This window comes from Bombina bombina, chromosome 7, assembly GCF_027579735.1.
Source record: "Bombina bombina isolate aBomBom1 chromosome 7, aBomBom1.pri, whole genome shotgun sequence".
Classification (NCBI taxonomy): Eukaryota; Metazoa; Chordata; class Amphibia; order Anura; family Bombinatoridae; genus Bombina; species Bombina bombina.
The window spans coordinates 570129929-570157622 of NC_069505.1; the positions used below are offsets into that span (position 1 = coordinate 570129929).

General features: G+C 40.3%; 1 protein-coding gene across 4 annotated transcripts in view; it reads left to right on the forward strand.

Moving 5' to 3' along the window:
• Window positions 1-218: 218 nt before the first annotated feature.
• The window catches only part of BAG6 (BAG cochaperone 6), a 97823-nt gene continuing 70347 nt past the window's right edge, over window positions 219-27694 (forward strand). For 2 of the 4 annotated variants that reach the window (XM_053721954.1, XM_053721955.1), the window contains exons 1-9: window positions 219-351; window positions 10912-10997; window positions 14583-14700; window positions 15526-15713; window positions 20871-20930; window positions 22045-22101; window positions 24294-24368; window positions 24690-24820; window positions 27538-27664. In XM_053721954.1, the coding sequence (XP_053577929.1) occupies window positions 10920-10997; window positions 14583-14700; window positions 15526-15713; window positions 20871-20930; window positions 22045-22101; window positions 24294-24368; window positions 24690-24820; window positions 27538-27664 (834 nt within the window). In that variant the 5' untranslated portion in view covers window positions 219-351; window positions 10912-10919. The remainder of the gene's footprint in view (window positions 352-10911; window positions 10998-14582; window positions 14701-15525; window positions 15714-20870; window positions 20931-22044; window positions 22102-24293; window positions 24369-24689; window positions 24821-27537; window positions 27665-27694) is intronic. The other 2 variants (XM_053721956.1, XM_053721957.1) reach the window with 1 other exon arrangement.

The following is a 27694-nucleotide window of genomic DNA, read 5'->3' on the forward strand; positions in this document are numbered from 1 at the left end:
CACACAGTGCTTACTATTTTCCCCATCAGTCACTAAATAAACCATTTACTGTTAGAAATAAAATTGAATCCCAGTTTAATAACAATAAAATCGGGCAGTGTAAAGGACAAAGGACTCTAGACAAGGACCCCAAGTTAGGAAAGGCGGAAATAGCTTCATGCCAGTAGTTGGGAACCGGAAGTGGGATCCGAGTTTGCGGTTCAATCAACGGAAACGACTTTTTTCTTTTTGTTCCGGATACGGAAGTTTAAGGAAGACCCAGGAAACGTCCCGGGTTGATGTTGCTTTTGATTTGAGTTGTAAGCCCCTGGTTTCCTTTCGGTGTGTCTGATTAAAAGGAAGAAAAAAAAGGTGAGCACGCAGTATTGGTCATGGGATAGAGTATCGTGGTTGTCACCGGGCAGGGAATGAAGGAGCTTTGGAGCCAGGGAACGTACGTTTAGGGAAGGGCATATGCTAAGCAACAGGAGGTACCAAGGGGTCACAGCTGAAGTAAAATAAATTGCCCTGTTGTAGAGATTAACTTATAGAGATGCCCGGAATTTACGGATGAACTAATAGAGATTCCCGGAGGCACAGATCATATAATAGAGTCTTACAGGCCTGCAGATCAGCTATTAGAGGTGCCCAAGGGTACAGATCAGCCGGTAGAGGGGCCTGTAGGTACAGATTCGCTGGTAGAGGGGCCTGTGGGTACAGATAAGCTAGTAGAGGGGCCCAAGGGTACAGATCAGCGGGTAGAGGGGCCTGTGGTTACAGATCAGCTGATAGAGGGGCCTGTGGTTACAGATCAGCTGATAGAGGGGCCTGTGGGTACAGATCAGCTAGTAGAGGTGCCCAAGGGCACAGATCATATAATAGAAGCTTACAGGCATACAGATCAGCTGGTAGAGCTGCCCAATGGTACAGATCAGCTGGTAGAGGTGCCCAAGGGTACAGATCAGCTGGTAGAGGTGCCCAAGGGTACAGATCAGCTAGTAAAGGTACCCAAGGGTACAGATCAGCTAGTAGAGGGGCATGTGGATACTGATCAACTAATAAAGCTGCCCTAGGTTACAGATGAACTAATAGAGGTGTCCCGGGGTATTAACCAACTATTAAAGCTGCCTGTGGATACAGATGAGCTAGTAGAGGAGCCCGGGGGTATGGCCTGGGTTTACATATCAACTAATAGAGGTGGCCGGGGTTTACATATCAACTAGTAGAGGATCCCCGGGGTACAGATCAATTAATAGAGGTCCCGGGGGTACAGATACACTAATAGATATGTCCATGAGTACAGGTCAACTCATAGAGATGTCCATGAGTGCAGGTCAACTCATAGAGATGTCCATGAGTGCAGGTCAACTCATAGAGATGTCCAGGAGTGCAGGTCAACTCATAGAGATGTCCAGGAGTGCAGGTCAACTCATAGAGATGTCCAGGAGTGCAGGTCAACTCATAGAGATGTCCAGGAGTGCAGGTCAACTCATAGAGATGTCCAGGAGTGCAGGTCAACTCATAGAGATGTCCAGGAGTGCAGGTCAACTCATAGAGATGTCCAGGAGTGCAGGTCAACTCATAGAGATGTCCAGGAGTGCAGGTCAACTCATAGAGATGTCCAGGAGTGCAGGTCAACTCATAGAGATGTCCAGGAGTGCAGGTCAACTCATAGAGATGTCCAGGAGTGCAGGTCAACTCATAGAGATGTCCAGGAGTGCAGGTCAACTCATAGAGATGTCCAGGAGTGCAGGTCAACTCATAGAGATGTCCAGGAGTGCAGGTCAACTCATAGAGATGTCCAGGAGTGCAGGTCAACTCATAGAGATGTCCAGGAGTGCAGGTCAACTCATAGAGATGTCCAGGAGTGCAGGTCAACTCATAGAGATGTCCAGGAGTGCAGGTCAACTCATAGAGATGTCCAGGAGTGCAGGTCAACTCATAGAGATGTCCAGGAGTGCAGGTCAACTCATAGAGATGTCCAGGAGTGCAGGTCAACTCATAGAGATGTCCAGGAGTGCAGGTCAACTCATAGAGATGTCCAGGAGTGCAGGTCAACTCATAGAGATGTCCAGGAGTGCAGGTCAACTCATAGAGATGTCCAGGAGTGCAGGTCAACTCATAGAGATGTCCAGGAGTGCAGGTCAACTCATAGAGATGTCCAGGAGTGCAGGTCAACTCATAGAGATGTCCAGGAGTGCAGGTCAACTCATAGAGATGTCCAGGAGTGCAGGTCAACTCATAGAGATGTCCAGGAGTGCAGGTCAACTCATAGAGATGTCCAGGAGTGCAGGTCAACTCATAGAGATGTCCAGGAGTGCAGGTCAACTCATAGAGATGTCCAGGAGTGCAGGTCAACTCATAGAGATGTCCAGGAGTGCAGGTCAACTCATAGAGATGTCCAGGAGTGCAGGTCAACTCATAGAGATGTCCAGGAGTGCAGGTCAACTCATAGAGATGTCCAGGAGTGCAGGTCAACTCATAGAGATGTCCAGGAGTGCAGGTCAACTCATAGAGATGTCCAGGAGTGCAGGTCAACTCATAGAGATGTCCAGGAGTGCAGGTCAACTCATAGAGATGTCCAGGAGTGCAGGTCAACTCATAGAGATGTCCAGGAGTGCAGGTCAACTCATAGAGATGTCCAGGAGTGCAGGTCAACTCATAGAGATGTCCAGGAGTGCAGGTCAACTCATAGAGATGTCCAGGAGTGCAGGTCAACTCATAGAGATGTCCAGGAGTGCAGGTCAACTCATAGAGATGTCCAGGAGTGCAGGTCAACTCATAGAGATGTCCAGGAGTGCAGGTCAACTCATAGAGATGTCCAGGAGTGCAGGTCAACTCATAGAGATGTCCAGGAGTGCAGGTCAACTCATAGAGATGTCCAGGAGTGCAGGTCAACTCATAGAGATGTCCAGGAGTGCAGGTCAACTCATAGAGATGTCCAGGAGTGCAGGTCAACTCATAGAGATGTCCAGGAGTGCAGGTCAACTCATAGAGATGTCCAGGAGTGCAGGTCAACTCATAGAGATGTCCAGGAGTGCAGGTCAACTCATAGAGATGTCCAGGAGTGCAGGTCAACTCATAGAGATGTCCAGGAGTGCAGGTCAACTCATAGAGATGTCCAGGAGTGCAGGTCAACTCATAGAGATGTCCAGGAGTGCAGGTCAACTCATAGAGATGTCCAGGAGTGCAGGTCAACTCATAGAGATGTCCAGGAGTGCAGGTCAACTCATAGAGATGTCCAGGAGTGCAGGTCAACTCATAGAGATGTCCAGGAGTGCAGGTCAACTCATAGAGATGTCCAGGAGTGCAGGTCAACTCATAGAGATGTCCAGGAGTGCAGGTCAACTCATAGAGATGTCCAGGAGTGCAGGTCAACTCATAGAGATGTCCAGGAGTGCAGGTCAACTCATAGAGATGTCCAGGAGTGCAGGTCAACTCATAGAGATGTCCAGGAGTGCAGGTCAACTCATAGAGATGTCCAGGAGTGCAGGTCAACTCATAGAGATGTCCAGGAGTGCAGGTCAACTCATAGAGATGTCCAGGAGTGCAGGTCAACTCATAGAGATGTCCAGGAGTGCAGGTCAACTCATAGAGATGTCCAGGAGTGCAGGTCAACTCATAGAGATGTCCAGGAGTGCAGGTCAACTCATAGAGATGTCCAGGAGTGCAGGTCAACTCATAGAGATGTCCAGGAGTGCAGGTCAACTCATAGAGATGTCCAGGAGTGCAGGTCAACTCATAGAGATGTCCAGGAGTGCAGGTCAACTCATAGAGATGTCCAGGAGTGCAGGTCAACTCATAGAGATGTCCAGGAGTGCAGGTCAACTCATAGAGATGTCCAGGAGTGCAGGTCAACTCATAGAGATGTCCAGGAGTGCAGGTCAACTCATAGAGATGTCCAGGAGTGCAGGTCAACTCATAGAGATGTCCAGGAGTGCAGGTCAACTCATAGAGATGTCCAGGAGTGCAGGTCAACTCATAGAGATGTCCAGGAGTGCAGGTCAACTCATAGAGATGTCCAGGAGTGCAGGTCAACTCATAGAGATGTCCAGGAGTGCAGGTCAACTCATAGAGATGTCCAGGAGTGCAGGTCAACTCATAGAGATGTCCAGGAGTGCAGGTCAACTCATAGAGATGTCCAGGAGTGCAGGTCAACTCATAGAGATGTCCAGGAGTGCAGGTCAACTCATAGAGATGTCCAGGAGTGCAGGTCAACTCATAGAGATGTCCAGGAGTGCAGGTCAACTCATAGAGATGTCCAGGAGTGCAGGTCAACTCATAGAGATGTCCAGGAGTGCAGGTCAACTCATAGAGATGTCCAGGAGTGCAGGTCAACTCATAGAGATGTCCAGGAGTGCAGGTCAACTCATAGAGATGTCCAGGAGTGCAGGTCAACTCATAGAGATGTCCAGGAGTGCAGGTCAACTCATAGAGATGTCCAGGAGTGCAGGTCAACTCATAGAGATGTCCAGGAGTGCAGGTCAACTCATAGAGATGTCCAGGAGTGCAGGTCAACTCATAGAGATGTCCAGGAGTGCAGGTCAACTCATAGAGATGTCCAGGAGTGCAGGTCAACTCATAGAGATGTCCAGGAGTGCAGGTCAACTCATAGAGATGTCCAGGAGTGCAGGTCAACTCATAGAGATGTCCAGGAGTGCAGGTCAACTCATAGAGATGTCCCGGAGTGCAGGTCAACTCATAGAGATGTCCCGGAGTGCAGGTCAACTCATAGAGATGTCCCGGAGTGCAGGTCAACTCCTAGAGATGTCCCGGAGTGCAGGTCAACTCCTAGAGATGTCCCGGAGTGCAGGTCAACTCCTAGAGATGTCCCGGAGTGCAGGTCAACTCCTAGAGATGTCCCGGAGTGCAGGTCAACTCCTAGAGATGTCCCGGAGTGCAGGTCAACTCCTAGACTAGAGATGCTTGTTTGTTGAGGTCACAGTGCAGGGGATATTAGTAGGAAATGTATGTTGGCTGGGTGCCACAGGTTAGAGAATGTAGATGCCTGCGGCATCACAGTGTCAGAAAGGTAGAAAACCAAACTGGTGTCATAGGGCAGAGATTGTAGGTGCCGTGGGGTGGGTGGGGGTTATATGGCAAAAACTATAGGTGTCTGGTGGGGGTCTCATGGCCAAGAAAGTATGTATTTATTAGGTCACATTGCCAAGACAATGATGGCTTGAAAGATGTGATAGCTTATTTATATCTGTGCCTAATAGTGGTCTCTGCAGAGGAGATATGTTGCTTTTCAAAGGGTGTGTGTCCTTGTACTGCAAATAAATGCAAACTGTACTAACAAACTTAGTCTAAATGCTTTTAAAAATATTAATTTTGTATAAGATGTATTCTATGGTTTAACAATAAAATGTTGTATATTTTGTTTTCTTCAACTGCATTTAAAGGAACATGAAATCCACATTTTTTTTATTTCATGATTCAGATACAGCCTGTAAATTTGAACTTTCCAATTTTATTTCTATTTAATTTGTTTTATTCTTTTTGTATTCTATGTTGAACAGTATACCTAGGTAGGCCAATAAGCTGCTAATTGGTGGCTACATATATATGCCTCCTGTCAGTGGCTTTCAGCTAGCTCCCAGTAGTGCAATGTTGCTCCTTCAACAAACAATACCAAGAGAATGAAGCAAATTAGAGGATATTAGTAAATGAGACAGTTGTTTAAAATTGTATGTTCTGCCCGAATCATTTAAAAAAAAAAAAGTTTCATGTCCCTTTAAGTGACAAACAATGATTAAATCTGACATTGGAACCAGAATGGGAAAATTATTTTTTCATCTTTTATATAAACTGAAAACAACTGAACAGATTTTCTTTGGGAGTTGTAGTATTTTAAGGACCATTCTAGTGAAGAATATTTAGGACAGTGGCATTTGTATATAGATATATGGAGAATAACACAAAACGTTAGGAGCCAGGGGTGAAATTCTAGGAGCCAGTGGCTTCCTGGCTCCTGGGTTTGTCGAGCCTGGTATTAGAGTATGTAATTTTTCCACTATTGATCCTGTAATTGTGTGGTTTAACCCGATCAGAGAGATTAAACACATAGTTAAAGTACCGTTCTGGAGCCACAGTAAATCCCCTGGTCCATGGGCTCACACTCACTCGGAACCACCAGTTCTTCAGGGACACTAAAGTCAAAATTAAACTTTCATGATTTAGAAAGAGAACACAAATTTTAGGAATTTTTCCAATTTACTTCCATTATCAAATTTTGCTGTCTTTATATTCACACATTTTGAGGCACCAGCTCCTACTGAGCATGTGCACTACCTCACAGGGTAAACATATACTAGTCTGCAATTGGTCTGTCACATGATACAGAGGGCTGGAAAATGGGAGGAAAAAAATAAATTTGCCTGAAAAAAATCTCCTGCTTTTGTGAAATTCAGAGTAAGTTTTATTGCATTGTATTTTTATTATGCACTTGTTAATTATGCAATTCTACTGTATTTTGTGGTTCTTTAAAGGACCAGAAAATACAGTATATTTGCATAGTCAATAAATGCATGCTAAAAAGACAATGCAGTAGCACTTAGTCTAAACTTCAAATGAGTAGATTTTTTTTTTTTCGGACAAATTTCAGTTATGTCTATTTCCACTCCCCCTGTACCATGTGACAGCCATCAGCCAATCACAAATGCATATACGTTTATTCTCTGAATTCTTGCACATGCTCAGTAGGAGCTGGTGACTCAAAAAGTGTAAATATAAAAAGACTGTGCACATTTTGTTAATAGAAGTAAATTGGAAAGTTGTTTAAAATTGTTGCTCTATCCGAATCATGAAAGTTTTAATTTTGACTTGAGTGTCCCTTTAAACTCATAAGGGCCACATAATCGGCAACTAGCAGGCATTTTAAAGAAATTAAAAAAAATGTTTCTGTAGTGTTTTTGAGCATTATATTGTAATGCTGGTGTCTATCCGTGATATCCTCAACCCTGCATAGCATTATAAACCACTATCAACTGAAACTTGCATATTTTCTAAATTTTTTTGAGGGACCTCACAATACTGACAAGGGTTCTCAGCTGATCTTAAAGGGATATTAATCCCAAATATTTTCTTTCATAATTCAGAACAGCAACTTTCTAATTTACTCCTACTATCAATTTTTTTCCATTCTCTTGCTATCTTTATTTTAAAAGCAGGAATTTTAGGTTCAGCACCCTGAATAGTGCTTGCTTATTGGTGGCTACATTTAGCAAACCAATAAGCAAGCATAACCCAGGTTCTGAACCAAAAATGGGCTGGCTCTTAAGCTTTACATTCCTGCTTTTTAAATAAAGATAGCAAGAGAACAAAGAAAACTTGATAATAGGAGTAAATTAGAAAGTTGCTTAAAATTGCATGCTCTATCAGAATCATGAAATAAAAAAAATTGGGTTTAGTATCCCTTTAAAGGGACACTGAACCCAATTTTTTTTCTTTCGTGATTCAGATAGAGCAGCAATGATAAGCAACTTTCTAATTTACTCCCTACTTTCAAATTGTCTTCATTCTCTTGGTATCTTTATTTGAAAAGCAAGAATGTAAGTAGAGATGCCGGACCATTTTTGGTGAACAACCTGAGTTGTCCTTGCTGATTGGACCGCACCAATAAACAAGTGCTGTCCAATGTCCTGAACCAACAATTGGCTGGCTCCTTATGTTAGATGCCTTCTTTTTCAAATAAAGATAGCATGAGAACAAAGAAAAATTGATAATAGGAGTAAATTAGAAAGTTGCTTAAAATTGCATGCTCTATATGAATCACAAAAGAAAAAAATTGGGTTTAGTGTCCCTTTAACAGAGCGGAGAGTTTTAGTTTATCAGGCTCTTAAACTTTAATTAGTGCAAAAATGACATGCTCTAATGCATGGGGTCGACCAATTTGTTTAAAATTTAGGAACCAGTAGGAATATTTAGGAACCGGTCATACTTTTAGGAGCCAGACAGTGGTATTTGTATATAGAAATATGGAAAATAACCCAAAAAAGCGAGGAGCCAGGGGGAAAATTATAGGAGCCAGTGGCTGCCTGGATCCTGGGTTTGTCAAGCCCTGCTCTAATGAATTAAAGTTACTTTCACTAGGTTACTGGTTTCAGTGTTCACATAAAATGCTGCCACCCAAGTGGTGTATTAAGTAGCCTGGTGGGGGCAGTGTAATACTTTGCAAAACGGGTAGAAAAAAAAACCCTTGATCCAAACTTCTTGGGGATGGAAAAGGTTTGGCTTTCAGAATATTTAGTTTTTTGGAATATTTTCATCTTTAAAATGGGATAGTGTGGAGAGGGGATAGAACCAAGTGTAAACAATATCACGTCATTTATTTAATATTTACATGTCGTAATACAGCTTATATGCGCAGCCTTAAAGGGACACTGAACCCAAATTTTTTCTTTTCTGATTCCGATAGAGCATACAATTTTAAGCAACTTTCTAATTTACTCCTATTAACAAATTTTTTCTTCATTCTCTTGGTATCTTTATTTGAAAAGCAAGAATGTAAGTTTAGATGCCGGCCCATTTTTGGTGAACAAGATGGGTTCATTAGCTTAGATGCCTTCTTTTTCAAATAAAGATAGCAAAAGAACGAAGAAAAATTCATAATAGAAGTAAATTAGAAAGCTGCTTAAAATTGCATGCCCTTTCTGAATCATGAAAGAAAAAAATTTGGGTTCAGTGTCCCTTTAAGGTAGTTGTATATCATTAAAGGGACACTGAGCCCAAAAATTTTTTTTCAGGATTCAGATCGAGCAGCAATTTTAAGCAACTTTCTAATTTACTCCAATGATCAATTTTTCTTCATTCTTCATTTCCATGCCCCCTTTCAGTGGGTGTCTCAGCCTAACCTCATCAGCAGTGCTAAACTGAGAGCTTATAAGTAAGTTTTTAAAAATGTTTTACACTGGATTTTTATATCAGTATCTGTGCATCATATTCTTTATAGTAGTGACTATTACATGCAGTTATATGAAAATTAGTGTTAAGCTATCCAAAACACAAATTGATTGCATAACATAACATGATATTCTGTGTTTGAGAGATACCTAGGTAGGCATCCGGCGCACTACATGGCATTCTTACAAAACTGCTGCCATATACTGCTCCAGAAATGGGCTGGCTCGGAAGCATACGTCCCTGCTTTTCAACAAAAGATACCTAAAGAATGAATGAAATTTGAAAATGGAAGTAAATTAGAAAGTTGTTTTGAAATTGCATGCTGTATGTGAATGATAAAAGAACAGTTTGGGTTTCATGTCCCTTTATTCATAGCTTGTGCAACAAACATCGAAACATTTTAATAATCGCTAATTTTAGCTTAATATTGACTTTGATTTTGTCTGGGTGGTCAGTAAAATTAGCTGGGTGATGTGCCCATTTAGTGCTAGATTACGAGTGGCACGCTAACAGTTGCGCGCAAGCGATATCTGGTTTATCGTGGCTGTTTGCGCATGTCGGAAGTAGCATGTGTATTACAAGTTAAAAGTAAACACTATCGCTTCAGAGCAGTTGATTTTAATGCATTTCAGGATAGTGCAACTTCAAAGCTCTGTTAAGCTTGAATAAAAAGTGTCACAAAACACTTTAAAATACACATATATAATATGTGTGTGTATATGTGTTTATATGCGTTGTACATATGTATTTATGTACTTATGTAGTTACAGACATAAATGCACATTTTAAACACATAAATACGTGTGTGTGTACTTGTGTGTGTGTATATGTGTTAATATGCGTTGTACATATGTATTTATGTACTTATGTATATACAGACATAAATGCACATTTTAAAAACATAAGTACTTGTGTGTGTGTGTATATATATATATATATATATATATATATATATATATATATATATATATATATATATATATATATATATATATATATATATTAATGAAGTGTTTAACTCGGTGCTTGACAAATATGTTTAAAAATTAAGAGCCAGTAAGAATATTTAGGAGCCAGACAGTTGGATTTGTATATAAATATATGGAGAATAACCCAAAAAGTTAGGAGCCAGGGGTAAAATTCTAGGGGCCAGTGGCTTCCAGGCTCCTGGGTTTGTCGAGCCCTAGTTTAACTATGTATTTACTGTTAATATTTTACATTCCAATGTTCTTCACATCGAGTATTATGTTCTAGGTATTTATGAAGATATATATATATATAAAACAACATTTAAAATTAGGGGGAGGTAAAAGGTGAGTTTAAAATCCTCCACTACGCACAAAATATAGAGAAAATAACAATGAGTTTCTCTATCTATCTATCTATCTATCTATCTATCTATCTATCTATCTATCTATCTATCGAAATAAAGAAATATTTTTTTTACTGATTCAAGTCCTGTGAGTGCCCTCATTTATGGAATTATACTGAATATTCAGAGGAGACACCCAGGCGGGTTGAAAGCTACGGCTGAGTGAGTGCACAAAGGTTGAATTATTACACACATATATATATATTACCAAAATACCATCAGATATGTGGAAAAATGTATTTAGGAATAAATAGAACTTCTATGTGAAGAACATTGGAATGTGACATATTCACATCGGGTTAGCGCACTTGAGAAAACGTGATTGGGTTTGTGTGTGAGTAGGGTGTTAGCCCCCCCCACGCACACACACACACTTTTTCAAGCTCCATTGACTTCTATAGGGGAAAATGTTAACATGAGTGCAATATGTTTAAAGTGCAACTTTTTGCTTGCGTCGGGTTAGCACGCAAGCGAAAACTTTTTACTTCCAACTTGTAATACGAGTGCTACCCAATGCACGCAAAAAGCTTACTTCTAGCAGATTTATTGCGTATGCGATAAATAGCGCTCCGCTTGTAATCGAACCCTAAATAGAACCTGGGAGAACACTGCTGAATCCTCTCACTACTTCTCACCATCTCCCATTAATTTTACAGGGTGCAACATGGAAACCAGTGAGAAAATGGAAGTGACCGTAAAGACGCTGGACTCCCAGACTCGGACGTTCACTGTTGAGGGAGAGGTAAGAGATATGACTGGGATTTCATAGAGCGGCGGTGCTGTATGTGCTGGGGAGACCTCTGCCGTACCTGCGTTACGTATATATCGCCTTGTCTGACGCTATGCCTCAATATAGGAGCGCTTTACATCTGGTAGAAACCTAAATTGTGATGGCAAAAAATAACCATAGACACATCAAGTCTGCTGATATAAAATGTAAGCTTAAAGGGACAGTACAGTCATAATTAGACAGAACATACAATCTTACAATTTACTTTCCATATTTTTAATTTGCTTCCTTCTCTTGCCATTCTTTGCTGAAAGGTTTATCTAGGAAATCTCAGGAGTAGCAAAGAACCTAGGTTCTAGCTGCTGATTGGTGGCTGCATATATATATATATATATATATATATATATATATATATATATATATATATATATATATATATATATATATATATATATATATACCCCGATTGTCATTGGCTCACCCATGTGTTCCGTTAGAAACCAGTAGTGCATTCAACCAATACCAAGAGAATGAAGAAAATTTGATAATAATTGTTCTGTCTAAATCATGAAATAAAAATTTGGGGTTTCAGGTCCCTTTTAAAGGGACAGTCTAGTCAAAATTAATGGGACATGAAACCCAATTTTTTTTTTCATGATTCAGATAGAGAATACAATTTTTAACAACTTTCTAATTTACTTCTATTATCTAATTTGTTTCATTCTCAATGCACTAATGGTTTCTAACTGAATTCTTGGGGGAGCCAATCCCAATCGATATATATACCTAGGTTCTCTGCTGCTCATGAGTTTGCCTAGATAAACATTTCAGCAAAGGATAACAAGAGAAGGAAGCAAATTAAATAAAAGAAGTAAATTGGAAAGTTGTTTAAAATTGTATTCTCTATCTGAAATACATTTTTTTGGGTTTCATGTCCCTTTAATATTTAGATAGGGCATGCAATTTTACACCACATCTGCTACAACTCTGCCCATCCCTTCACTGGCTTCCTCTGACCTCCAGAGTAAAACTGATTGACATTCGGGGCCCTCAATAACACTGCTCCAGATACTCCCCCCCCCCCCCCCATCCCCATCACTCTCCTCATGACTTTCTCTCCTCCTCACATTCCCATCTACAGGACTTCTCCAGACTGGCCCTTATCTTGTGGTATTCTCTGCCTCACTCTACAAGACCCTTCCCTAGTATTTAAGCGCTCCTTAAAGGGATACTAAACCCACATTTTCTTTTCTTTCATGATTCAGATAGAGCATGCAATTTTAAGCAACTAAATTGCATGCTGTATCTGAATCACAAAATAAAAAATGTGGGTACAGTGTCCCTTTAAAGGGACAGTCTAGTCCAAAACAAACTTTAATTATTCAGATAGAGAATGTAATTTTAAACAATTTTCCCATTTACTTATTTCACCATTTTTGCTTTGTTCTCTTGGTATTCTTAGCTGAAAGCTAAATCTAGGAGGTTCATATGCTAATTTCTAAGCCCTTGAAGGCCGCCTCTTAGCTCAGGGCATTTTGACAGTTTTTCACCACTAGAGGGTGTTAGTTCATGTCTGTCATATAGATAACTGTGCTCATGCACATGTAATTACCTAGGAGCCCGCACTGATTGGCTAAAATGCAAGTCTGTCAAAAGAACTGAAATAAGGGGCAGTTTGCAGAGATTTAGATACAAGATAATCACAGAGGTAAAACGTGTATAATTATAACTGTGTTGGTTATGCAAAACTAGGGAATGGGTAATAAAGGGATTATCTATCTTTTAAAACAATAAATATTCTGGCGTAGACTGTCCCTTTAAGTTTACATTCCTGCTTTTTTAAATAAAGATAGCAAGAGAACAAAGAAAAATTGATAATAGGAATAAATTAGAAAGTTGCTTAAAATTGCATGTTCTATCTGAATCATGAAAGGGAAAAAATGGGTTTACTGTCCCTTTAAAGACTCTACTGTTCAGGGATTATTATTATCATTTTATAGCGCTGGGTACAGAGATAGGTGTATACAGTAAAAATATTCTATAAGGTACAAATACATAACAGACTAAACAAAACTAGTACAAGAGGGATAGGACCCTGCTCCGATAAGCTTACAATCTACTGAGACATAAGGTTTTGGGGTAGCTTGTCATGAGGATTGTAGTTGCAGCAGCGAATCAAGGCAATTAAAGATTTGTTTTGGGTAGGATGATTGTGATAGATACAGTATACATTAAAGTAATGCTAAATCCGAGTGTTTAAAAAAACGCTAGGATTTTCCATCAGTTACAATAAACTGTAGTTTCAGTCATCCGTTATTTAAAAAAAAAAAAAAAGTCGCTAAAGTCAGCGTCTCTGACTGCCAACAGCACATCGTTTTTTACCAGTGAGGTGACGTTGCCATGTCTAAACCAATAGCCGTGCTAGTATGTCAGATGACTCGCACGGCTATTCGTTTAGAGGTGGAAACGTCACCTCATTGAAGAAGAGCGATGTGTCGTGGGCTGTCTGTGCCGCTGAATTTAGCGAACTGCCGCAGCACAGAGAACGATGAGTTTAGCACCTTTTTTTTTTTTTAAAATGACTGAAACTACAGTTTATTTTGAGTGATGGTAAATCCTAGTGTTTTTTTTAAACACTTGTATTTACCATAACTGTAACGTTTTCTTACCTTGTTCCTCTCCTTCGTTTTTCATCCCTTGACCACCCTTAGCATTTAAGCCTATCAGCCCAGCGGTTTTGTAGATCACCTTCATGAGAGCTGATTTACAACAGTGCAGGGTCCTCTACTCATATGTCTCCCATAAATGCTGCCTTTTGTATTAGACCTATGTTTATAGCGCTGCAGAATCTTTTGGCACATTACAAATAACTAATAATAAGAGTAACCTAGGTTTACTTTTTAACAAAGGATACACCAAGAGAATAAAGAAAATTTGCAAACAGAAATATATATATATTTTTAAATGGCATGCTCTATCCGAATCAGTTTATTTTTAACTTTACTGTCCTTTAAATGTGTTTAAACTGTTGCTTACTTTATTTATGCAGCCGTTTGTCAATGAGACATTCAACAATTTTGTACTTTAGTTGACAAAAATATATCTCTTTTATTTTAAGATTTAGCATAGATTTTATACGTGTACTGCACTTGTTTAAAGAGTCGTTGCATCTTCCCCCCCCCAATTTTACATCTGAGAGAGCATTTTAAAATGATTACAGTTTTTATTTTCCTGTGCATGACTGGTGATTTTAAAGGGGCAGTAAACACTTTGTTGATATTTACTATGAGTTGCAAAGGGAGCAACAAAAAAGAGTGCTAACGCCTCTTCTTAATAAGGGTAGAAACTAGTAGTGTAAATTTAAAATTGGGGTGAATTAAATGCAATTTCTCAAATATTTGATACTCTGCAGCTGGTATAACAAGTCATTGAAAATACATTAAAGGAAAAACAATCTTACATTGTACTGTCCCTTTAACACTTTAGTGGGAATTCTCTCCTTCCCACACATATTCTACTATAGATATACGTATGATGTTGTAAGTCAAGACAGCTGTTGACTGGCAATATGAACTTCTCTCCTTTCCTTTTCTATAGATTACGGTGAAAGACTTCAAAAGTCATATTTCTCCTTCGGTTGGTATTCCTCCTGAGAAGCAAAGACTCATATATCAGGGGCGAGTATTACAAGAGGACAAGAAGCTGAAAGAATATAGTGAGTTACTGTGTGCATCTCATCAACTTTATTAAAGGGACATTAAACACTTTGAGATGGTAATATAAAATGATACATTGTATATAATAAAAAAAACTCTGCAATATACCTTTATTTATTTTGTCCCCTTTCCCTGTAATACCATTCTGAAATTGTGAGCTTTTCAGTTCCTGTTAGAAATGGATGTGCAGAACACTGTTAAATCCAGCACAACCATTGGCTGCACACTCTAGTGACCTATTTATAACTGATCCTAATTGGCCACAGCAGAGAAGGTAACACAAGTTACAACATGGCAGCTCCCAGTGTTTTATAGACACTAAAACTTTACACTTATTTTGTCACTTTTTAAACAAGTACATACATCTACATGTTAGTCATGGACTAATCATTTCTTTGAATGCATCATTCTATCTAGCATGTATTTAGTGTTTAATGTCCCTTTAAAGTAGAAACCCATCATTAACAAGTGCATTATACAACACAATAGCACTTACTCTGATTTTTAAATGAGTATTAGATATTTTTTTTTCTGGCAAATTTCAAAATTTACTTCAATTTGCCGGCCTCTTTTTATCATGTGACAACTATCAGCCAGTCATAAACTCGTATACGTATACACTGTGAACTCATGCTCAATAGAAGCTGGTTCCTCAGCGAGTGTGCATATAAAAAGACTGCACAATTTGATTATGGAAGTAAATTGGAAAGTCTCTTAAAATTGCATGCGCTATCTTAGTCACAAAAGTTTCATTTTTACTTTAGAGTTCCTTTAGTCTTTAGCTGTCACGTCATGCATTGATTGGCTGCTTCTCTCTTGTACAGATGTCGATGGTAAAGTGATTCACTTGGTGGAACGCGCTCCTCCTCAAACTCAATCTCCACCTGGGGGACCTTCTACTTCCTCCAGCACTCCCTCTTCTTCTGGTGGGAGTGCTGCGAGTGGGCCCGGAACAGGTGGACCAGAGAGAAATGGAAACAGCTATGTCATGGTGGGAACCTTCAACTTGCCGGTAAGTTGCTGGCGGCCGTGGATTTCGCAATATGTTTTGATGAAGGAGCAAAAACGATTTTTCATAACACGATAGGTAGTGTTCTCCACAACAAAATGCTGCCAACTGGGTTGCATTATAAAGTATTTGGGTGGGGACAGTGTAATATTTTCTAATATTATAACATTTTCTGCTATTCAAAGCACAAATTAATTGCATAGTTTAACATAAATTTATCTAATAATAATTTGAACAATAAACATTGAACTAAATTAATATTGGATACATTTAGCTTAAAGGGACAGTAAAGTCCAAATTAAACTTTCATGATTCAGATAGGGCATGTCATTTTAAACAACTTTCTAATTTACTTTTATCATCAAATTTGCTTTATTCTCTTCGTATTCTTAGTTGAAAGCTAAACCAAGGTAGGCTCATATGCTAATTTCTAAGCCCTTGAAGGCCGCCTCTTGTCGCAGGGTATTTTGACCGTTTTTCACGGCTAGAGGGCGTTAGTTCATGTGGACCATATTAAAACATGCTCACGCACATGGAGTTACCTAGGAGTCAGCTCTGATTTGAGATGAGGGAAGTCTGCAGAGTCTTAGATACAAGGTAATCACAGAGGTAAAAAGTGTATTAATATAACTTTGTTATGCAAATCTGGGGAATGGTAAATAACGGAATTAATTATCTTTTTAAACAATAAAATTTTTGGTGTTTTACTATCCCTTTAAATTTGGCTGAAATCTACATACAAAATAAATATTTGAAAGACATTTAAAACTTTCACTTTTACAAAATTTCCATTGTGCTGCAGTTCAGGAATACACCCTTAAAAAGGAGTCTTGAATATTTTTTTAATTTATTTAACTTTTTTGCTATGGCAATTTGGGGACAGCTATTAAGACCATTAAATACAATAAAATTGCAATATAAACACATGCATAATAAAAAGACACAGCAATAGCACTAAGGGCCCAATTCTAAAAAGTTCTCTGGGCTGGTGAGATTTTATAAGAATGCTTGTCAGTACTTTTATTTCCCTGGTGGAATTCTAAAAAGCTCTCTGGGCTGGTGAGATTTTATAAGAATGCTCGTCAGTCCTTCTATTTCCCTGGTGGAATTCTATAAAGCTCTCTGGGCTGGTGAGATTTTATAAGAATGCTCGTCAGTACTTCTATTTCCCTGGTGGTATTCTGTAAAGCTCTCTGGGCTGGTGAGATTTTATAAGAATGCTCGTCAGTACTTCTATTTCCCTGGTGGAATTCTATAAAGCTCTCTGGGCTGGTGAGATTTTATAAGAATACTCGTCAGTACTTCTATTTCCCTGGTGGTATTCTATAAAGCTCTCTGGACTGGTGAGATTTTATAAGAATGCTCGTCAGTACTTCTATTTCCCTGGTGAAATTCTGTAAAGCTCTCTGGGCTGGTGAGATTTTATAAGAATGCTCGTCAGTACTTCTATTTCCCTGGTGGTATTCTATAAAGCTCTCTGGGCTGGTGAGATTTTATAAGAATGCTCGTCAGTACTTCTATTTCCCTGGTGGTATTCTATAAAGCTCTCTGGGCTGGTGAGATTTTATAAGAATGCTCGTCAGTACTATTTCCCTGGTGGTATTCTATAAAGCTCTTTGGGCTGGTGAGATTTTATAAGAATGCTCGTCGGTACTTCTATTTCCCTGGTGGTTTTCTATAAAGCTCTCTGGACTGGTCAGATTCTATAAGGATGCTCGTCAGTACTTCTATTTCCCTGGTGAAATTCTGTAAAGCTCTCTGGGATGGTGAGATTCTATAAGGATGCTCGTCAGTACTTCTATTTCCCTGGTGGAATTCTAAAAAGCTCTCTGGGCTGGTGAGATTTTATAAGAATGCTCGTCAGTACTTCTATTTCCCTGGTGGTATTCTATAAAGCTCTCTGGGCTGGTGAGATTTTATAAGAATGCTCGCCAGTACTTCTATTTCCCTGGTGGTATTCTATAAAGCTCTCTGGGCTGGTGAGATTTTATAAGAATGCTCGTCGGTACTTCTATTTCCCTGGTGGTTTTCTATAAAGCTCTCTGGACTGGTGAGATTCTATAAGGATGCTCGTCAGTACTTCTATTTCCCTGGTAGAATTCTAAAAAGCTCTCTAGGCTGGTGAGATTTTATAAGAATGCTCACAGTACTTCTATTTCCCTGGTAGAATTCTAAAAAGCTCTCTGGGCTGGTGAGATTTTATAAGAATGCTCGTCAGTACTTCTATTTCCCTGGTAGAATTCTAAAAAGCTCTCTGGGCTGGTGAGATTTTATAAGAATGCTCGTCAGTACTTCTATTTCCCTGGTAGAATTCTAAAAAGCTCTCTGGGCTGGTGAGATTTTATAAGAATGCTCGTCAGTACTTCTATTTCCCTGGTGAAATTATATAAAGCAACCTTTTACCCTCAAAACAGGGTGTCTTGCTAAGTTGGGTATACGGAATCTTCGTTTGGGAAGGAGATCCGGACATTAAAAAAGGGCACAATTAAAAATTGTAATTTAAAAATCATTCAAAAGAAATAGTTGACGCATTTACACAAAAATACGCAGGAAAAAAAATTGTTATTAAAGGGGCAGTCTACACCAGAATTGTTATTGTTTAAAGGGACAGTATACACCAATTTTCATATAACTGCATGTAATAGACACTACTATAAAGAATAAGATGCACAGATACTGATATAAAAATACAGTATAAAACTGTTTCAAAACTTACTTAGAAGCTCTGTTTAGCTCTGTTTAGCTCTGTTGAAAAGGTAGCTGGAAAGCCCACTGCAAGTGGGAAATAAGACACTTGCCCCACCCCCCTTCATTTGCATATGAAAAGACCCTTTACACAAACAGGAGCAAGCTGGAGTTGGTATACGTCAGTATTCTCATAAAACTTTGGGGCTTGGTTAGGAGTCTGAAAATCAGAGCAATGTTATTTAAAAATAAGCAAAACTATATATTTTTTTTTTTAAAAAAAACACTGTATGGGATATATATATATATATATATATATATATATATATATATATATATATATATATATATATATATATATATATATATATATATATATATATATATATATAAATAAATGAACTGGTGCTTTAATGTAACTGCCTAATTTGAAATTGATTTTTATTTAAAAATAACCTGCAGAAAAAGTTTAACTAAAAAAAAATCTCGCAGGCAGTGAAAAAAAGTTCTGCCTCTGGGCCTTGTATCTAAGCCTCTGCAGACTGCCCCCTTCAGTTCTTCTGACAGACATGAATTTTAGCCAATCAGTGATGACTCCCAGGTAACTCCACTTGTGTGAGCACAATGTTATCTATACGGCACACATGAACAAACGCCCTCTAGTTGTGAAAAACTGTCAAAATGTATTCAGATAAGAGGCGGGCTTCAAAGGCTAAGAAATTAGCATATGAGCCTACCTAGGTTTAGCTTTCAACTAAGAATACAAAGAGAACAAAGCAAAATTGATGATAAAAGTACATTGGAAACATGTTTAAAATGACATGCCCTATCTGAATCATGAAAGTTTATTTTTGACTAGACTGTGTTAAGGTGCATACAAAATGGCAACAAAATTGTTCACCAAAAATAGATTTTTTTTTAATCAAAATGTAAAATGTGTGAAAAGAAATAAAGAATAAATTGTATTAAATATGCAGAGTGTAAATCATAATTTGAGTACACTGGATGCTCAAAAACCCCCCACAGAAATTTGTACTTATATGTACAAAATACAAAGCGTAATTGTTCTTTTGTAAAATTAGATGAACATGGGTATTCCATTGGAGTACATGAAATTGTCTCTCAAATCCCAGAATAATTCTGTAAACATTTGTGCCCTACAGATCTCACTGTTTTTTTCTCACAACTCAAAATACTCAAAACACTAATTACTCTGAAAGGAAAACCTATGCATATGAAAACAGAAACATGAATGTACAGAGCACTGAAAACAGCGTAATTTAATTTGTATTTGGTGTATTAATAAAGTTTAAATAAATGCCAGGTTCTCCCTGTGTATTTCGTCCTCCATTGCAAACCTTAACATAGCAGAGATCTTGCATTATTTCTATGGGAGACATCTTGCCACACACAGGCACTTATTGAATTCCATAAAACACGTCTAGACCAGCCATTTTTTTTTAGAATCAACCCCTTAGTCTGAATTTCAGATGAGTAGCAGATTTTTCAGACAAACTTCACTTTTTTTTCCATTTTCCTTCCCTCTGTATCATGTGACATCCATCAGCTAATCAAACAGCACATGTATATGTATGCACTGCTATCTCTTGCACATGCTCAGTAGAAGCTGGTGCCTCCAAGTTTGCATATACAAACATTGTGCACAGTTTGATAATGGAAGTTAATCGAATCGTTTTTTTAACTCCTCTACCTGAATCATGAAAGTTACATTATTTTTTTTAGTGTTCCTTTAAAGGGCCAGTCTACACTTTAGTCATTTTAAAGTCTTACCTTTAGATTAAGCTGCAAATAGCCTTCTTCACCCCTTTCTATATCCTGCAGCAGGAACGGTAAAGTTATTTTAAAAATAATATTTCTGGCTACTTTAATGGCTGCCAAACTCCGCCCTCTGATGACGTCACAATCCGAGCTGCATATGGCGTCCAGTCACAAAAGCCTCAATAGTTGGATTTAGCAGACTGTCAATGCTATTCAGCTGAGTTCCCAGATGCAGCTCGGATTGTGACAACATCAGTGGGCAAAGTTTGGCAGCCATTTCAAAGGGGCCAGAAACTATATTTTTAAAATATTTTTTTTAACCATTCCTGCTGCATGATTCCTTCCCACACCTCCCGCTGGCGCCAGCAGATGTTCGTTACACACAGTGTACCCTGCACCTGCCCTGCCCACCACATAGCACTCGCCACACCCACTACACGCCTCACCCTGTGCTTCAAACCTATATTGGTAATAGAGATTTACTCCTATAAGGTACAAAATGTTTTGTCCAATAAATATGGTTCGATTGGACCTACATGTATGTAAATTCTCCCCCCTCACTTTGTTTTCTTGTTTCCTCTTTTCTTTTTTTTTTTGTCCCCCCCCTTCTTAATCCCCATCATTTCTCTCTGTTGGCCATTTTTTCATTACCTCTGACTCAGTCCCCTAACCTCTTTTCTTACCCCATATACACAGCATGTTATGTCGGGCTTGGGTGAAGCTGGCAGAGGTCCCCGTGTGCCTACAGTTTCAGGGGTAAGTAAAAGCTTCTCTTTTGCATACATTAGCATATTGCGCATACATTAAATGGTGACATGTTATCTCATGTGCATGTGTTTGGTAATCACTAGCTTGCAATTAATTTGTGTTCTAAAGTGTAAATTGGATGTTTGATAAGGGACAGTTACCCTCTGCTTTAATTTGCATGTAAATTAAGCCACACCTCTCTGATCTAATTTGCATGTTAAGACACACCTTCATGTTGGCGTTTATATTTTAGTGAATTTTGTATACAAACCTCTATTTATTTTCCTTTATGCCAATTTTGACTTTTTTCACTTTTAATTTTCTTCTTCCTTTTCTTGCCTACTTTTAATCCCTCATCTATCCATCTTTTTTTATTTCTTAAACCCCCCCCACTGTCATCATGTCTTTCTAATGCTCCAACCCCTCTTCTGCCATATCATGTAACCATCCATTATTTCTTCTCTTACTTTCATTTCTTCTATCCCTCCCCTTTTTCTCTCTACCATTGCATATTTGCACATCCATCGTCCTAATGGTCCTCAACCCCTCTCTTGTCTCTCTGCCATCTAATCCACCAACATTTCTACTCCCACTCTATTTTCTCTTATTTCCTTTTTTCTCTCTCTTTCTTTCTTTCTTTCTTTCTTTCTTTCTTTCTTTCTTTCTTTCTTTCTTTCTTTCTTTCTTTCTTTCTTTCTTTCTTTCTTTCTTTCTCTCTCTCTCTCTCTCTCTTTCTTTCTTTCTTTCTTTCTTTCTTTCTTTCTTTCTTTCTTTCTTTCTTTCTTTCTTTCTTTCTTTCTTTCTTTCTTTCTTTCTTTCTTTCTTTCTTTCTTTTTCTTTCTCTTTCTCTTTCTCGCTCTTTCTCTCTCTTTTTCTCTCTCTCTTTTTCTTTTTCTCTCTCTCTTTTTCTTTTTCTCTCTCTCTTTTTCTTTTTCTCGCTTTCCTCCTTTCTCTCGCTTTCCTCCTTTCTCTCGCTTTCCTCCTTTCTCTCGCTTTCCTCCTTTCTCTCGCTTTCCTCCTTTCTCTCGCTTCCCCTCTTTTTTTTCTTTTCCCTTTTTGTCTCCACTACTTATTCGTTTTCTTCCCCTCCACTTGCATTTTGTTCCTCCTTCCTCTTTCTTAGAATGATGGCTCCTCTCTGGATCTGCATATAAATCTGGATCAGCAACTCCCTGTCCAGGTACGGGAGAGCAGGGATTAAACTTTACAAACTAGAAAACCTAAAAGTGGTTTGCAGAAACAGACCATGTCACTGATACAGTTTATCACTTTGTCACTGTGTGAAAACATCACTTTAGATGTCCTAAATCATCTACATTGTTCCAAATGGCTTCTCGTCGCTCCACTTATAGCGTGTTTTTGCTGCTTTTGTCAAGACCGCGCTATTACCGGGCTCAGAGCAAACAGCTGAATTTTTGTTCTTCTTTGACACCTATGGTTTTCCCAAATAATTGCATTTCGTTCAAGAGCGAAGTGTGCACAAGGACTTTTGTCTGGTATGCATTTCGCCACCATACACATCATCTATTTGGTAAAGGTTGGCATTAACATTTCTCATTGTGTTTGTTTATGCCTGATCAAATAAAATATAAATAGCAGAAATGACACAATACATAACACACACGTTTGAACCACACTCATTTAAAACATTTTGAAATGTAAAATTTGCACCTAAATACAATTTAAATGTTGTTCATTATTAACCTTGCTTGATTTCTGAACACGAAATGTGCATGTTCACTGGGTTGTATATCACCCCTAGAGGCTGTAAACTAGTGGTTTACTAGTGAATCAATAAGAAATGTCATTGTAAAGCCCTCGCAAATTCTATTTTTTTTTTCTCTCTCGTTTATTTATCCCCCTCCTTCTTTCTGCCTCCTGCTCCATCCCCATCCTTCTCTCTGCCTCCTGCTCCATCCCCCTCCTTCTCTCTGCCTCCTGCTCCATCCCCCTCCTTCTCTCTGCCTCCTGCTCCATCCCCCTCCTTCTCTCTGCCTCCTGCTCCATCCCCCTCCTTCTCTCTGCCTCCTGCTCCATCCCCCTCCTTCTCTCTGCCTCCTGCTCCATCCCCCTCCTTCTCTCTGCCTCCTGCTCCATCCCCCTCCTTCTCTCTGCCTCCTGCTCCATCCCCCTCCTTCTCTCTGCCTCCTGCTCCATCCCCCTCCTTCTCTCTGCCCCCTGCTCCATCCCCCTCCTTCTCTCTGCCCCCTGCTCCATCCCCCTCCTTCTCTCTGCCCCCTGCTCCATCCCCCTCCTTCTCTCTGCCCCCTGCTCCATCCCCCTCCTTCTCTCTGCCCCCTGCTCCATCCCCCTCCTTCTCTCTGCCCCCTGCTCCATCCCCCTCCTTCTCTCTGCCCCCTGCTCCATCCCCCTCCTTCTCTCTGCCTCCTGCTCCATCCCCCTCCTTCTCTCTGCCTCCTGCTCCATCCCCCTCCTTCTCTCTGCCTCCTGCTCCATCCCCCTCCTTCTCTCTGCCTCCTGCTCCATCCCCCTCCTTCTCTCTGCCTCCTGCTCCATCCCCCTCCTTCTCTCTGCCTCCTGCTCCATCCCCCTCCTTCTCTCTGCCTCCTGCTCCATCCCCCTCCTTCTCTCTGCCTCCTGCTCCATCCCCCTCCTTCTCTCTGCCTCCTGCTCCATCCCCCTCCTTCTCTCTGCCTCCTGCTCCATCCCCCTCCTCTCTGCCTCCTGCTCCATCCCCCTCCTCTCTGCCTCCTGCTCCATCCCCCTCCTTCTCTCTGCCTCCTGCTCCATCCCCCTCCTTCTCTCTGCCTCCTGCTCCTTTCCCCCCTCATCTCTGCCTCCTCCTCCTTTCCCCCTCCTCTGACTCCTCCTTTCTCCCTGCTCTGACTCCTCTCTATTCTGACTCCTCCTTTCCTCTCCTCTTTGCCTCCTGCTCCATTACCCTCCTCTTTGACTCCTCATACCTCCTTTCCCCCCTCCTCTGACTCCTCCTCCTTTCCCCCTTCTCTGACTCCTCCTCTTTGACTTCTCCTCCTTTCCCCTCCTTTTCTCTTCTTTCTCCTCCTTTCCCCTCCTCTCTGACTCCTCCTTCCTCCTGCTCCTTTCCCCATACTTCTCTTCTCCTCTGCCTCCTACTTTTTCCTTTCCCCTCCTTCTCCTCCTCCTCTGCCTCCTGCTCCTCCTTCTTTTTCCTCCACTCCATCTCCTCTGTGCTGCCTCTTCCCTCCATTTCCTTCTCTACCCACTCCTATTTACTGCCTTCTTCTCCTTTCCGTCCTGTCCCTTCTCTACTTTTTATTCTTTTCACACTCATCAACATTACGCTTCTTTATCACTTTCATTGCCTTCTTCCCCTCATCCCACTGTGCTTCCTTATCCCTCTTTCTCTGTTTCCTTTCTTTGTTAATTCAGAGTGAGTCCCGTGTCCGCCTGGTTCTGGCTCAGCACATGTTGCAAGACATGCAGAGAATACTGGATCGTCTGGAGGTGAGAACTAATAGGAGCGGATACCGCTACTTCCATACTGTATAGATACGCCTTATTCTTACTGTTACCTAGCACTGTATATGTGCCCTACTATAGAATTTAATGTCTTTACTGGTGCCTTTTTGTGCAGACATGGCTTGGTGTAGTAGTTTGAGTGGAGGGTTGTATAACATGCATATGGCGTGGTGGTAGTTGGCATTTCCTGGGCACATGTCATGTTGGGTGGGTGTGATAGTGGGGAGGCTGTCAGGGCTTCATCTGTGCAGTGTATATGTGTCATGATGTATACAGTAGGTGAGTTATTTATGTAATATGTCTCAGGCATCACCTAGTAGTGAGCAGTCATCAGAGCCTATGGACTCAGCAGGAGCTGGAGATGATACGGAAAGCTCAGAGACCCCCACACCGGGCCCACAGAGCACAGATGGTCAACCTGGTGCTGCAACTGCCAGGTATCGATCGGGGATCGTCTTAGCCCCATGCTAACCCTCCAGTCTCTCTCATGCCATCCTTTTCACTACAGTTTACCTACATCTCTCTCTCTTATTCTCGTTTTCTCTCCTTTTTTTTTCCTTTCTTTAGCCTCGTTCTTTAGCCTCGTTCTTTAGCCTCGTTCTTTAGCCTCGTTCTTTAGCCTCGTTCTTTAGCCTCGTTCTTTAGCCTCGTTCTTTAGCCTCTTTCTTTAGCCTCTTTCTTTAGCCTCTTTCTTTAGCCTCTTTCTTTCTTTCCTCTTTTTCTCTCTCTTCTTTCTGTTTCTTTAACTTTCTTTTTTTTCTTTCCTCTCTTCTTTCTTTCTTTCTTTCTCTGTCTCACCCTTTTTTCTTTCATATAATGGTGAGAGACCACGAGCCTTGGCGTGTGTGATTGAATTCCCGCCACTAGGAGGAGGCAAAGAACTTCAAACAACAAGAGCTTTTAAACCTTCCCACCTCCCTATACCACTCAGTTTTGTACTTTGCCTCCAAGGAGGAAGGTGCAGATTATAGGTGTTCCAATTGTTTTACTTGATTATGGGTTCTTATACCTATGTAAGACCCATTGCCCATTTTAGTGTGTTACTTCAAGATTCTGGGGTATAGGAATACTCCGTTATTGGCACAGTGTATGCCTATGTGGTTTCAGCCCTAAATCCCCTCAGGCGTTGTGGGGACATGTCCTTTAGCCTCCTCCTGTGGTATTATCAGTATTCCTACTTTATATCCTCTGATGTTACTTAATGGCAATGGATGGCCTCTATACTGGTTACAGCTTCTTCTTTGCTGGTAAGCGCAGTGGAGTGGGTGCTCCTCTCAGGTAAGTGTCAAACAGCACTCACATAGCCCACAGACTATTTGTTGGTACAACACTGTGTATAGCATAGCCAGAGGACATCAGGTAACATGTTAAGACATATATAGTGAAGAAGATAGGGCTAAGACCACCCTATGCGGTAATGATGATGAGCAATGCTTCACAATCGATCAGGATGATGGCAGCTCTCCCAGATAGTAAGTTAAGATGAAGGTCCTGTAGAAACAGAAAAGAAGGCGCAACATGGAACAGTATCGTCAGGTGAGAGAACCATACACATCAGACAATTTCCAACTCACATGGGAAGCGGCACTCGTGGTGCCAGAAACAGCAGGCCGGGACCTCTTAGTTGCCCAACAGACCTGACGATACTATTCTATGTGGCGCCTTCTTTTCTGTTTCTACATGACCTTCATAAGACATATATATATATATATATATATATATATATATATATATATATATATATATATATATATATATATATATATATATATATATATATATATATATATATATATATAGCTCATTATAGTGTTTGGGACAAAGATTTGTGCTTTTGGACTCTCGGATGTCTTATTTTTATTAATTTAAAAAAATATACTGCTTTTAAGGGGACACGGCAGAGTGCATTACTCATTCAGCACTTAACAACGGTATTTGGCAGTCACCTCTCGCATAACTTTGCAGATTGTGTGGGCTTATATTTCACACAATTTGGAAAAATGACAGGCATTATTATTCTTAGTTCATAGAGCGCACTGTCGGCTAATTTTCCCGTCAGGATTTAGTGTGCTTTTGCTCCTGACTGGCAGGTCACCATTTTAAGCTGTGGGCAGACACGCTAAGAAGATGGAAAGCGCCTAAAACCATTGTTCCTACTAAGAGTGTTTGCCCGGCAGCTCCAGTTGCTTCCACTTATTTATTTCTTTTTGCCTAAATTTAAGGAAAATTTACACTCTACATTGGTTGAACTCTTGAGGGAAATTCCTAAACCAAGTAAGCACAAATCTTGTGATATGGTTTACGCAGGTTGTTACAGATACACAAGTACCTAAACCTTAGTGTCTGGCAAATAGGAACTGGCTTTCTTCTTGTCCATCTTTTCTTTTGTCGTTGACTTTACATCTTGGGTATTATATCCCCCACGTCAAGGCTTGTGAAACTCTCACCATCATATGAAAGAAAAGAAAATTTATGCTTACCTGATAAATAATTTTATTTCAGGATGGTTAGAGTCCATTAGACCCCGCCCAATGTCTTTTTATCTGTGGCAGCAGCTTTTTATTTGCATCTCTATATACCCTGCTTTGTCTTTCCTTTCCTCTGCTCGGCTGTACGTTAAACTGAGTAGTACAGGGAGGTGGGAGGACTTAAAAGCTCTTGTTGTTTGGGGTTCTTTGCCTCCTCCTAGTGGCGGGAATTCAATCATACACGTCAAGGCTTGTGGACTCTCACCATCCTGAAAGAAAATCATTTATTAGGTAAGCATACATTTTATTTTCTCTCTCCCGCCCTCTTTCTCTTTCTTCCTTTCTCTCTCACTCTTTTTCTCTCACCCTTTTTCTCTTTTTCTCTCACCCTTTTTCTCTTTTTCTCTCACCCTTTTTCGCTTTTTCTCTCCCGCCCGCTTTTTTCTCTCCCCCGCCCGCTTTTCTTCGCTCTCTCACGCTAGTCTTCCTCCCACTATTTTTCCTTTTTTGCTGTTTTTTGCTTTTTTGCACTCCTTTCCTAAGTCTGTCTTTAAATATATTTTTCATCACTGTCTCCAACTGCTTCCCTCTGTCCTAGTCCATCTCAGTCTCCTTTTCACTTTCAATGACTGCAGCTTTCTGTTTTTTGTACACATCATGTACTCACTGCAGCTTTCTGTTTTCAGTCACCCGTCTCCTGCAGAATATGCAGAACTCCTTCAGACCCTATCCCGAGTGGAGGAACGCCTTGCACCGTTTATGCAACGTTACCGTGAAATCATGAGCAATGCAACTTCCTCAAGCTACGAGAACGTGAGTTCAACCCCACGCTCTATTATTGTA